A 14,452-nucleotide genomic window follows, 5' to 3' on the forward strand; every position below is an offset into this window, starting at 1 on the left:
GAGCAGCAGAGTTCTTTGCTTGTACCCTTACTTTTTGTACGATTAAAACTTGTTATCCTTGCAAGAAATCTCTTGGCCGTTTTTCCCTAGCAGGTTGTATTTTTTCTGGCATGAGCGTAGAGGGGCGTGCCTTCACAGGTCTGCACCAACTCGTTTAAACAGACTGAAATAGTGCTATAATGATGGTTATTAAAACACACAACTCTTTTGATTCATAAAAGGCTAATTATAAAATAAATGCAAAAACATAGAAAAAGTGGCATGAATTCAGACCAAAAATGGGCTACATCATTGAGGAAATCATAACCTTACTCGATAAAGAGGAGATTATTTGCACTCAAGCAACAAAAGGCCCAAATCAGTAGAGGGGTGGCCCAGGGTAACTGTGAGTACATAGCAGACTCATAATAAACGCTCCGCCTACAGGACTAAACACACCCAGAAATCAAGCTTATTTGGCAGGAATACAGACCTACGATTTTGGATGACTATAATTGGTAAATCTATCTATCTGAGCCTGAACTCAGGGCTCAAAGACTCTTCTTTTCTTTGAGAATGCACTCTTCCCGCTTCCCCTGGAAAGGTGTCACATCTTATAGAGCTCATCGATGACCTTCTCATACAGACTTAAGATGGTGAAGCGCTTCAGTTTCATCGTTGGACCTAAAGGTAGAGAAGCACATTTAAAAATGTATCCAAAAAAACCCAATCATATCAAAAACTGCGAAATGAAAAGGCTTAACATTTTCTTGCCATACGTTTAAAAGCTGCAGCAATAATCTCACACAGATCATTTATAAAACACGGCTTCACACTTGACAGAACGAAATTCATGGCATCAGAGACGTGCCTGATATGGTTGGCATGAAAAATGACTTTTCAGCCAACAACGCCTCAAATCCAGTAACTTTGGGCAAATACAAAAATTATTTAAATACTCCACAGTTCCACAGCCACCTATACAAAGCTTGGTGTTATACAACCACATCATAGGTGCATTCAGAGGCAAAATGTTCAATTGCACCATTGCAATTCTGCGCCTTTGCACTGATGCGCGAATAACGCTCAAAGAGAAATTCTCATTGTAGGTGCGACGTGCATTCCTCAGGTACCCCAATGTACGCAATTTTTCCATACTATTAATTGCAAATTCACAATGTATCTTTCTAGCTTTCGTGCAAAGTTGATGCTTTGTCATCACTCCATCCCTCAGTTCATCAAAAGAAATTCCCCATTTTTTACACATACTTGAGCAGTTCTTATACCAAGGGAAAATGGCAGACAGGTCCGCCTTTGCTATTTCCTCCCTCACGTTCACAATGTTGACGTTCATCAGAGGGGTGGAAAGCAGCTTGTCGAAAAATACTAAAAACCTAAGGACGGTCTGTACACCAATATTTAACACTCTAGCGCAAGAGAATTATCCGGGGTGGTAGGCAACAGACCTAACAGCTCTCTCGGACATAGGTATAAAATACGATCCAACGAGGAACAATACGCACTTCCCCACAGCTCACTGACATACAGACGACAGAATAGATCTTAGCCTCAAGGGCTTGAATACACTTATCAAAGAGAAAACCGCTAAATGTATGATAAAAAGTCCTGAGCCCACCCAAACTAGTCCTTAAGCGTTTCTCTACCATTGATAAGTGTGAAAACCACTGACAATTGCTTGCAAACATAGCACCCAGATAGCAGTATGCACCATCCACACTTAGATTCACATTATCTATGCACCAATAATAATAATTTTCCTTTTTGGAACCAAAAACAACTATCTTGGTTTTCTTTAGGTTTAAGTTTAAACCATTGATTTTAAAATAATTACATACAGAGTTAATGCTACTAGCAAGCCCCTTGGGGGTGAGATCTAAGAGTACTGTATCATCTGCATACAGTAGAGTGGGGTACATCACCCCATTCAGAGATGGAGGAATTGAACCTGGCAGATGTAAAACAGGGTTTATAGTGATAGTTTCGACTACAAAAGTTTCGAATGCAAAAGTTTCGACAAAAAATGCATCGAAAAAATGCATTTTTTTTAAAAATGGTGGGTCCCCCCAACCCCTGTTTTTTTACCCCATAACACCCATTTTAGTAAAAAAAAACCTTTACCTGCAAAAAAAATGCATTTTTTCGATGCATTATTTTTCGAAACTTTTGCATTCTAAACTATTTTTTCGAAACAATGCCTGGATACCGTAAAACAGTCATAAAGTCTGAAAAGGAAATAATAAGAAAAGTGGAGCCAGGGGACAGCCCTGACAGACTCCTTTATTTGTAAAAAAAAACTTGGTTGCCGGGCCCTGCCATGGAATGTCTCCTACGAAGGCCCTTGTATTCAAATATAGGCATACAATCAGGTGCAGCAGAGGAGCTGGAACACCCAGTTTCTGAGGTTTAATCCACAGAAGAGCACAATTAATAGAATCAAAAACCTTTGTTAAGTCCAAAAAGGCTGCATAGATTAGAAGTTAGAAGTAGTCTCCTTAATAAGACTGCCAGTCTACCATAGCTCTCAACTCACCTGCTTTTGCAAAGGGCTGACTCACCCACCAAGCCTCCTGCACGCCCATTCATTCCAATGGGCGTCTCACCAACCAAAAACAAATTCGGGCGATTTCCCCCGCCTTTGCGAGACAAATGGTTGAGAGCTATGCAGTCTACACTATAATATTATAATTCTTCAGCACGGGCCTACAGCGTCTTCCACATCCTCTGTGGGCCTGCACTAGTCTATTAGTCTAAGTTGTGGTAAGGATGTTTTCCTCTCTCTGGCAAGACGGTTTCTTGAAATCCCTTGTCTGCTGCAATCCAGTGATTTTAATTGCAACCATTGACCATATGTAGCACCCGCACATGGGTGCCAGCAATCAGCATTCTGGAACACTGGGCCAGATCTGCCATTGCAGCCCCCATACCTACCGGGCTCTTGCATGCTCTTATCCCTCTATTCCCTTTCTGCAGTTACTGTCCGGCCCATACGCACTTCTCCCTCTCTCCCAGCGAGAGTAACCATTTTAACTGTAGCGAGTCTGCCCGCCCAGGATACCTTAAGGGCACTCTGTTTGTGGAGATCAGCTTCAATGGTAGTCAGTATTTGGGGGTAATATGCGGGGTACCAACCCAACAGGGTTGGAGTGAGGTGTATTCCCAAATATCTGATTCCTTTGGGGTTCCAGAGGAAAGGTGAGGACACCTTCAAAGCCGTCACTTCTTTCCCCCCAATGTTAAGTTGGCCAGATTTGACTTTGTTAAATTAATCTTCAGTCCTGAGACTGTCCCAAAGTCTGACAACACTCTTCTGCTTCCCCCCAGCGATGAGCTTAGGTTCGTGAGTGAAAGCAGAAAGTTGCCTGCGAAGGCCGCCACCCTAATGTTGGGAACCCCCAAAGGGGATCCTGTGGACCTCCACAGACTGGCGTTGGATCTGGAGCAATGGCTCAAAGTAGATTGCATATAGCAGGGGAAGAAGGGACACCCTTGTTTGGTGCCCCTGCTCAGAGGAAATGCCCTAGACAATGAACCATTAATAAGAGGTCGTGCCGAGGAGGATTTATAATTGGCACAGACCATCTTGATCTTGATGAAGTCCCTCCCAGGGCAATTATGTTCATCACCTTAAACATAAAGGACCATCCCAGCCGGTCGAAGGCTTTCTCAGCGTCAAGGGAAAGGAGGACCGCAGGGGTTGAGGTTTTGTGTACCTTTTCTACTAGATGGGCAATTCGTCTGATATTATCACATGTTTGTCACCCTTGTATGAATCCTGATTGATCTGGGTAGATTAGGGATGGAAGAAAGCCCTCCAGCCTGTTGGCAAGAATGTTGGTATACATGTTGGCATCTACACTAATGAGAGCTATTGGCCTGTACGAGCTACATTTGGTGAGGTCCTTATTGGTTTTGGGGATAAGTGTGATTTTTGCCTCTTCCATTGACGCTGAGATGAGGTCGGTGCTTCAGAAGCGGTTGAAGAGCCCTGTAGGATGTGGAACTAAGATCCTGGCAAAGGTTCTATATAGTGTTGTGGTGAAACTATTCGGCCAAGGTGATCTATTAGGTGGCAGCATTTTTATGACCCCTGAAACCACTTCTTCTGTTATCTCTTGTCCTAACCCAGTCCTGGCTTCAGACCCCAATGATGGCAACTGAATTTTTATTGAGATATTTTATTCAGATACCCCCTTGTAAGCGATCTATAGGATCATGGGATGACGTACAAAGCACTCCTGGATATCCTCTGTGCAGGAATGCCTAGTTCCCTGCTCGTCAGTCACCGCTGTGTCGGGTTTGGAACCTGATGCTCCCCTCAACCGCCTTGCCAGGAGTCTGTTGGCTTTAGCATAGTAACGCTGCCAAGCAAACAATAAAGATTTATCTGCCCTCTTAGTTCTAAGAACATTTAAATGGGCTATGGCTTGCTTGTAATCCCTCTGATTCTTCCTAGTGGAAGCGGCAATGGTCTTTTCCCTGGAATCTTCAATCCCAGCTTCAACTGGGCTTCCAGAAGCCTCATTTGTTTATCCCTCATTTATTTTGCAGCAATGAGCTCCCACCTAATAATGGCCTTGAACGTATCCCTTACGGATGCTCTCCCCTCTATCCTCAGCACTATTTTAGTCACAGAAGAGGGTCATCTTGTCCTCCAACTCCCTCCTGATAATGGGGTCCTGCAGTAGCTTTCCTGAGTCCTCCAGCCCCACACACCCGGTTTGCATCTGGAAAGCCATAGGTCCACAGTGACCACTGCATGGTCTGCTATCCTCAGCGGACGCACCTTCATACCCCTGATTTCTCTCAGAAGGGGGGGACAGAGACCCATATGTAGTCCATGCGGTATTGGAATCCGTGCACATTTGAGAAAAAGGTGAACCCCACCTCCCTTCCATGTCCCCCACGGATCCCTCTCCAGGCATGCCAAGGGCCCAAAGCATCAAATCTTTGAGATTTGAAAGTGACCCCTCCCACACCCCTTCTTGTGAGAAGATCCTCCTGTGCTTCTGTCCAGGTCCTGTAAGAATACAAGGTTGAAGTTTCCCATCATAGCAATATGGTGTTTCGCAAAGCCTTCGAGCATGACCAGTTTGTCTCTAAAAAAGCATCCTGGCCCACACTAGGGGCGCATACTGAGGCTATCGTATAGGGCACCCCCTCATTGTCTCCCATGACCATGACGAATCGGCACCCTTTGTCCGCCTTGGATTCCGTTCTCCAGAGGTCCACTCTATCTCAAAAGTCGAGCGCTACCCCACACGTCTTGTTGGGTGCCGATGCATGAAATATCCGGGAAAAGCACTTAAGGCAATGTCTCGGCTGATCCTTCCGCAACAGGTGGGTCTGCTGAATGGCAGGACATCAGGGACCAGAAGTCCAGGTGAATTGTTCTAACTTTTTCCTTTTAAGAGGGGAATTTAGCCCCCTCAGGTTATGTGTCGCACACTTGAAGGTGTCCAGAGTTGTGCATGCCCTGAGACGTGCCCGGAACATCAGCCCCCCACATGCCCTCTCCCTTCACCCCGCTGCGCTACCCTACCCTTTGCCCCATGTCTCATTGTAACTCCCTGTTCCACAACACCCTTAAAACTCCCCCAAGAACCTCACATGCTCCAGACCCCAACCTCCCACATCTCCCTGCAACCTCCCACAACAACCTCTGTGAAAAGACCCCATCCTGACCCCCAACTCCGGGACTCACCGCCTCTCCTACCCCACACCCTACGGCTCCATCTCCCCTCTATGGGCGTGAATGACCTCCTGGAAAACAAGACAGGTAAACCTCCTGTGCCCCACTGGCCCCTCATCGCACACTTGAGTCCTACCATCCTTCCATTTTGAGTCTGTATGCTCGCCGGCTGCCATCGCCATTCTACATTCGGCGGGGGTCTCCCTATTCACCCCGCCCCAAACATTTAGGCTGGGGCCCAGCAGGGAGCCCTCCGTTCTTGCGGCTGTCCCTTGCCATAGCCCACTCCAAGGGCCTTGGGCGCACATGGGTTCCATTCGGTGGGCAACGGTCCTCCTGAACATCCTGGTACAAGTACAACTAAATCAGTGTGGCTCCCTCCTGAATGGATGTTATGCATGTCTGTGATCCCTCCCTTTCAAATTCCAGGCCAAAGGGGAAAGTCCATTTGTAGCGGACGCTTCTTCGGGATAGCTCTCGGACGACAGGGCCTATTTACGTAAGGGGCTGCCCTCCAGGTCCTGGTACAAATGAATCAGTGATCCATGGTAAGACAGCGGTTCCATTGCTCACGCTGGCTGGAGAACTGCCTCTTTCTGTGACTATAGGGTAAATGCTGCCAGGACATCCCTAGGCCTGCCAATGGGGCCTCTCATAGTTCTACCTGTTCTGTGCATGCGGTCGAGACTCACTTTCTCAGAACCTATATCTCCCAGAATGTCTGCAAAGATCATCTGGGCCTGCCCCTTGAGCTCTTTATCAAGCACTGCTTCAGGGAGATTTTTATGCAGATGTTTATCCTCCGCTACCTGTTTTCCAGGTCCTCCATCTGCAGTTCGAGGTTTTGCGTGACCTCGTTTAGTCGTTCTTTGGTGTTCGTTTCCACCTCCTGGAGACCCCTTTTGAGGAGGTCTATTCTTTCCCCAACTAGCCCACTTCCTGCCTCATCTCCGACAACGCTGATTTGAGGTCCGCCCTCATCGGCTGAAACTGGTCTTGGAAGGCCTTGGTCAGGGATTATTACAGGCCCCTCAAATCACTGGGTAGGTCTTGTCATGAGAGGGGTTCCCCCGCCGACAGTGCTACAGGTTCCCTCACCTCTGGCATGGTGTTTCCTGTCTTACAGTTGGCTCTTGCCTCGCTGGGGCCCCATATGGTGGGAAGGGTGCCTAGTGGGTGTCCTATGGCAGGATTTTGCTTCAGGGATTTGGACCGGGCTTTCAACATTCAACTAAGCCCTGCCCAGCCCAATGCTGCAGATGTTTTACAATACTTTGGGCCGGCTCTGCTTCTTCTTCCCTGGGTCCTTCGGGGGCCTTCTTGCCCCTTCATAGGGCCTGTCTGACCGCACCCAGCCTGAGTTCTTCCAGGGAGAAGGACTCCTCTCCTCCTCCCCCCTCCAAGCCCACTCTACTGTACTTTGTGTGATCTCTGTGCCAGTCCTGCGAGGCCCCGACATGCTGCCTCTTTTCCTCTGGAGGATATGGGCCGAAGGAGGGGGAAACAGTTGGGGGGAGCCTGCCTCTCAATCCTCCTCCTGGGGCCTACTGGAGTCCAACGCAAACAGCACTACTTTTAGTTAGGAGTCCTTAAACAGCCTCCTTCTTCTTAAAGACAGGTTTCCAGTCACTCCCTTAAGTGAGATCACCGGGCCAGACCCGGTAGGTAATGGCCCTTATTCTGGGGGATGCACACAGCATGTCCAGCAGGAATGCCCAGACGGGATAGTCTCTGAAGATGGGTGGGCGGCTACCTCTTCGCTCCCTCCTCTCCGCCGGTGTCAGGCTCCCCTAACATCCATTGGTGGCATAAATTAGAGTAAAATGCAGTAGGGACCCCGTAAGGTTAACTGGGTTAATAAGGTACACATGAATGTGCTTGAATAGTTTAGTATAGTGTCCCTTTAACAAGGCTTCTATTGATTCACCAGTATAGTATTTTTTACTATGTTTATGTTTTTGTTCAAGCACATTCACATTTACCTTATTATCCCAGTTAACCTTACGGGGTCCCTAGTGCATTTTACTCTAATTTATGCCACCAATGGATTGACCTTGGTTTCTATGGTTTTATCCATATAGTATTTCTTTCATTTCCATCATTTTGATTTTCGTTTTTGTAATCCTTCACAATATGCTTTACTAGCACAGCATAGCCCATAATTACGTGGTTATTCTCTGCGAGCCGTGATTCACCTCATTTACACTGTTTTTTCATGACTGCTGGCCTATCCACAGCGCCAGGCAGTCACGTGATGCAGCAATAGAACCGTTGCCTCGGCAACGGCATAGCTCTCAACCATTTATGTGGCAATGGCGGGTGAAAACACCCGATTTTATTTTTGGCGGGTGAGAGGCCCATTGAAACGAATGGGCGTGCAGGAGGCTTGGCGGGTGAGGCAGCTGTTTACAAGGCGGGTGACACCCGCCAAAAGCGTGTGAGTTGAGAGCTATGCAACGGCTGTAAACGCCAGTCGGAGACTCTGCTCGACCGCGTACTGCAGCTTTCTATCGCTCCAAACTGCTCATGGTAAGATGTTTATCCGCTTTGAATTTTCATATGGTCATCATTTTATACACGCGTTCCCATAGTAATTATGCTTCCATCCGACATTACAGCAATAGGATCGACGACATTTGCTCTATTTTCTCGGCACACGTAACAAACGCTTCCATGCCAGACACACAGGTAATGGATGCCTTAATTACCCCTCTTAGTTTCGTGCTTTTTCTTCTTTTTCTTGCTTTTGGCCCATCACCCATGAATGTTCCAACGAAATGTTATGTGTTGTTTTCATTTACATGTTATGTTATATGTTTTTATGTTTTGGCGCTGAATCAACCTTGATGAGATGTATGACTATACTTACCCATAATGTAACAGACTTGCCCTGAAGAAGGAAACTGTTTTCCGAAATGCATTGGCATACTAAGTCATGGCAATTGCTTCCTCACTAAGGATTGATTAGTGACAGCACTACTTTGTTTTGGATACATTATTTTTGTAAAAGTAACAACAGACTCTTCTTACTTTACATGTGAATACAAGTATCACGTTGGATTTCTTACATAATCTACTGCAATTTAAGACTTTTTTACCCAGGTTGGGTCCAACGGAGAGCGGCTGTGTGATCCAGTATTGTTACTTGATCTTCAGCTCCACATTTATAAAGCGCCTATACACAAGTGTTTCATAGACAGATAGCTGCTAGGCTACTTTCTACACTACTCCCTGAAATAGATAATGTGCCATCAACCAATGGGGGTCAGTCACACCCAGCGATGCAGGATCTCTTGTATGGGAACCCAGGACACTTGGGGCCCGATTCAATGAATTTCTTGCATGGTGCAAAGTGACTTTGCACTGGTGGACACTCACTTTATACTGCAAAAATACACTTTGCGCCGCTCTGTGAATCAGGGTGTTTGTTGGCAGTGCAAAGCCACTTACCAGGCTAAGAACTCCATGAATTAGGCCCTTGGTGTGTCCTGTCCCCGAAGAACTTTCATCCTGTGAGGAGGACATTGATATTTGTGTTGCTGATGAGTCTGAGGATTAGGACTCATCTCGGGGAAATGAGCCAGGCAGGGAAAAGGCTATAAACGTGGGTCATTGTGCCAGATTAGGACTTTCCATCTGGCACTGGTGCAATCCCTGAGCCTCACTCAATCTGCTTGCACAAGGGCTCCCCCTTTGGGGCAGAACTGTAGTTGTCATGGGTCTAATCCACTCTTGCCTGGACTATGAGCACAAGCTCTATGCTGACCACTCAGATGACCAACTCCAGAGACTTGGAGAGATGCAACGTGCAGCTACTTGCCCAAGCTTTGGCATGAGCGCCCATCCATTTCCCATCACCCCAGAAGCTGACACTGTGTAGTTGCTTTGGAATGAGTGTCAATGCAGTAGTGCTGAGTGAAAGAATGCACTGAGCTCCATGTATCTGCTTTGCAAATGGAGTCTGCCGGGACATTTGCTATAAAGGCTAAAGTAACTCCTGTACCCCTTGTGGAGTGAGCTCTTGGAGAGAAAGGCATAATTTTGCTTGATAATGAGTAACAGAGCTGGATGCACCTGACTATCCACCTGGAGATGGCTTTCTTGGAAATGCGGTCTCCTTCTCTGCCTGTTGCTACGGAGACAAACAGTTCAGTTGGTCTGTTTTTCTAAGCGGTCTGGTCTTGTTTACATAGTAAAGGACTGCCCTCCTTACATCTAGAGTATGGAGTTTCTTCTCAGCTGAGCTTGTTGGATTCTGAAAGAAGGCCGATAGCTCAACGAATTGGTTCACATGAAATTTGGAAATAAATTTAGGTGAAAACCTAGGGTGTGCATGTAAAACCAATTTGTCCTTGTGTATAACAAAAAATGGGTCCTGCACTGAAAATGCTTGCAGTTCACTAACTCTTCTAATGGAAGTAATAGCCACTAAGAAGGCAGTTTGATATGTCGGGTGTTTAAGACTTGACTTATGCATAGGCTCAAAGGGAGATCCCATGAGCTTTGCGAGTACTACATTGAGATCCCAACCTGGCGGTGGGTTTGATATTGGAGGGTGGAGTCTCTCTACTCCCTCCATGAATGGTTTGATGACTGGGACTTTCCACTACGATACCTTACTCTGAGAGGTGCTGTTAGCTGATAAAGCCACCAGATGAACCTTTACAGAGTTGAATACTAACTCTGAGTCTAACAATTGGAGCATGTAGAGAAGAATGTGGGATGAAGTACATTCTATGGGGTTAATTTGTTTGGACAGGCACCAAATTACAAATCTTCTCTACTTGTCGAAGTAACAGTGTCTGGTGTTTGGTTTGCGAGCCTCCTTGAGGATATCCATACACCGTTGTGGTAGATTTAGATGTCCAAACTCTATGACCTCAGGAGCCATGCTGCCAAGTTCACTGTGTGAGGTTGAGGGTGTACTGTTAATCCCCCGTGTGGAGTTAGTAAGTTAGTCGGGCACGGGAGCTTGATGGGATCGCGCATCGCCAGTTTGCGCAGATGTGGATACCATGGTTGTCTCGCCCACATAGGAGCTACTAGGTGAGCATCATCTGTTCCTTGTGAATCTTATTCCCCACCATGTTCATAAGAGGTGTTGGGGGTGGGGGGAAGCGTAAGCAAATTTTCCTGACCAGTTCATCCACAGGGCGTTCCCCTTGGAGTCTGGTTGGGGAAACCTGTATGCAAAGTTTGGGCATTGCTTGTTTTCTTTTGTAGCTAACAAGTCTAGCGCGGGGTAACCCCACCGAGAGAAGATGTGGTGTACGGCATCTGTGTCTTGTTGCCACTTGTGTTCTTCTGGTTGGGGATTGTTGGGGAGAATTCTCAGAAATGTACTAATTCCCTTCTACATTAGAGACCCCAGCTCTTTTTGCAGGACTTTAGGACTTTTAATTTCTAACCTGGAGAGAGTGAGACCTTTTTCCCACTCTCTCATGTATTTTTCGATGATTTGCACTCTGTGTTTCTTTTGACTTTGGAGTCTGACAAACTCCATATGCATCATCTTTACATTGTAACACACAGCACCTTCAGTGCAGTGACACAGGGAAGACCCTCTGTCAGGGGCATCAGGGGCCAGGTGGGTGAGTTACCTGCGTAGTCTGTAATGAGGAGCAGTTTGTAAAAAGGGATATTTCTTTACCAACTCTCTGAGTAAGAACAGTTCTAAATTGGGTTTAATAAGCAAGCAGTTCAAACGGAACGAGTGTGATTTGAAAATAATGTCATTTTGTGCAGCATCATAATCACGTGACGCAGCGAGTTGTAAGAGAGAGTGAGGCGGAGTCTTCGTCATTTACAAATAACTCTGCAACAGTAATAGACAGTAACTTGTTCCGTTTTTAATTGTTTGGATGTTTAATGCACCGTAGCGCTTGAGTTTGTAACAGCGAGCGCGAACGTTCGAGGGAACGTGAGCCGCGCTGTGCAGTTTTACCGTCGGGCTGCAGGCGTCGGCGAAAAGGTCCTTCAGTATAATAACCAATTTACAGTGTCAAAACAAAGGATTAAAACATTCCCTGACACGTCGTTCTGATGTCATTTGCTTAGTGAACACCAGCCACGACAGGGTTGCATTATTTTCTCTAATCAGACCAATTTCAGAGTACGCGAATGCGTGCAGCCTTGAGCAGAGTTCCCGTCAGCATGTTGGGAAATGTAGTTTGAAAGAAGTCTTAGAATATTTAGGTCACTTGTTAGGAAACGAGAGGTTTTGTTGCAAAGAACAATAACGCTTTGGGCACATTTAGTTCAGAAAGAAGGTGGAGACAGCAAATTGAATTCAGAAACAACGTTTGGTATTTAAAACTGCAGAATATGAAAAAACACTATTTTGTGGGGCAAGTGAATTTGAAATTTCCAGGTAGCAAAAAATTCTATTCTACTGAGAAGAGAGGCGTTGGAAAAAATTAGCAAAGACTGTTTATTGAAAATTCTGGAAATATTTTAGAATGGCAAAAGCAGCACAAGTATAAAGGTTACGATTCCTCCAGACGTATTTCGGAAGACCCAAAGGTATATTGAATGATTTTAATGTGAGAATTTCAGTAGTAATTTACATGAAATGGTGGATAACTCCTTGACTCCTATGCAGGGTGCAAGTAAGAAGCAAGAAGAGCTCCTGTGTCGTTTGTTGTTTTATCCCATTTCCCTTTCCCCCTCTAACTGAACTGCCCTCCACTGTAAATCTGAAAGTGGGGCCCTGAGCAGCTAGTGAGGGACTGTGGGGTCCAGCAGCTCCTACGGAAGGCTTGAAGAGAACCTGACACTCTTAGATTTCCCAAAGGTTTAAATACCTTCTGTTGGTGACACTACTGTTTCCAAGAGCAGTGAAGTGAAATTGACTTTACTTACATTTTGTAACTTTCTAGACCAAGCACACACTGGGCCTCATTATGACTCTGCACTGGGAATGGGGAGCATTTTATTCCGGCACCCGGGAATGGGTAATTACCGGGACATTATAGCCCCGGCGGACCTGGTAATTTCCCATTCCCGGGCGCCGGAATAAAATGCTCCCCATTCCCATTTGAGACCCATAGGGCTCAAATGCGAATGGGGAGGCCGGATGCACCGGTCTCCCCATTTGTGAATGGTGTCATTGTATCCGACATGGTCTGCTAAGGGTGCCAGCCGGCCCGCCAGGTTTGCCCTTACGGTACCGTTGTTACCGGACCGGCAACCTTATAATGAGGCCCATCTTACAATAAGGTGCTGGAGGGGTTACTTAGTACCCCCTTTGTCTAGTTTCTCATGTAACATTTTTGTTATCCTTTCTACAATTGATGGCTGGTGGCAGTGGTATACTTTACTTTTTCCTACCATTGTGTGTTTTTACCGCGGGCTGCAATTGCAGCTGCAGTAAAACACCCATTGGTGCCCATTTTGTCAAAATGGCACCGGTCTTCTTTTTTCGCCATTTCTTATTGGAAAGGTCCTTCTTGAGATTCATTCTGGTGCCAAACCAGGTTTGGAGCCCTTTGTTCATTTTGTCTTTGGTGGGATTCACTGGTGAAGCCTGCCTCTGACTTCTGCGTGTCTGGCAGGGGCAGGAAGTGAGGGAGGTGCCCGAAACTCCCTGTGCTTAATCCCCATGGTTACAGGAATGCACTCAAAAGTGAGTGAGTGACAGCTAGGCTGCGAATGAATGGGAGAAACCTGCATAAAAGGCGAGGCTTTTTGCTTGGAAGGCAGAGTCGATCACAGGACGAAGGAATCCGAAGAAGAACTTGGAAGAGACGCTTACTGCAACTCCTGGACCGTTGGTTTGGCCGGTGAAGCCCTGCTTCATTGCTGAAGCTCTGAATTTGCCTAGACTAGAGAAACCCTGCAACGGATGTCTTCTCCCCCAGGGAGTGAACTCATGTGGACATCCTCTCAGAGCTGGCTGTAATTCCATTGCAGCTGCAGGAACCGAGTGCCAGGAAGAGGAGCACCAGATCGAGTGCATCGCTTTTAAGTCAAACCTGAGCTCCAGGAAGATCCTCCGAAATCCCTTGAAGCAGGAATGACCAAGCCTGAGCCACCTCAACAGAGTGCTGGACCCCAGATGCGAGGGAAGTCCATAGTTGCTATGTATACAAAGGTTTACCAGACTAAATCAATATTTCACCAAGAGGACAGTCTCCACTGACCTGATGAGAAGAGCAGCAACACAGATGCTAATGAAAAGTCACCCTGGTAAACCCTTTCCCCCCTGGTGAGTTCAATGGCCTGAGGGGAAAGATAATCCCAGGGAAACCCTCTGGGGAAGAAACCCCTGTAGGCTGTGGAGTGTTGTTTGTTCCTTCTGCCTGGATGCACTGGTCTAGTTCCCACGATGTTCAAAAGACTGGTGCTTGGACAAACTGGGGATTGTCGCTGGTGTTCAATGGTATTTCACTTCTAGCTCACAGGTGAAAAAAGAAAGAGGTAAGAATAGATCAGGGGTTGAGGGAAATGTGAATAAATAGAAAAGAAAAGAGCTTGTACCCTTAAGAATGGATCATCAGGAATGTAGAGGCTATTCTCTTCTGGATAGTACGGTATTCTGTCTGAGCCTTGAATGAACCGGAAGAAATAGTTAATCCTGTCTCTTTAAGGAGGGGCTGAGAGCAGTACTAGGAAGCAAACGAGATAAGCAAAAAGGAGCCTACGAGCAGGTCTTTACCTTGTCCGCCGAATTTGTTTGCAGAACTGGGATGAATGTGGATCGCTGCTCGTAGTCGGCAAATAGCAACGGCCGTAATCGCGAGAGTCCTATGTTGAAATGAGCAT

At 46.4% G+C, this 14,452-nt stretch overlaps 1 protein-coding gene across 1 annotated transcript in view; it reads right to left on the bottom strand.

The window, feature by feature from the left end:
• Positions 1–488: 488 nt before the first annotated feature.
• LOC138510659 (long-chain-fatty-acid--CoA ligase ACSBG2-like) overlaps positions 489–14,452 on the bottom strand; it is a 508,494-nt gene continuing 494,530 nt past the window's right edge. Inside the window, exon 12 of the mRNA XM_069626444.1 lies at positions 489–663. Coding sequence (XP_069482545.1) covers positions 587–663 — 77 coding nt within the window. The 3' untranslated portion in view covers positions 489–586. The remainder of the gene's footprint in view (positions 664–14,452) is intronic.

The sequence above is a fragment of the Ambystoma mexicanum genome, chromosome 6p (assembly GCF_040938575.1).
Source record: "Ambystoma mexicanum isolate Mex_15411 chromosome 6p, UKY_AmexF1_1, whole genome shotgun sequence".
NCBI lineage: Eukaryota > Metazoa > Chordata > Amphibia > Caudata > Ambystomatidae > Ambystoma > Ambystoma mexicanum.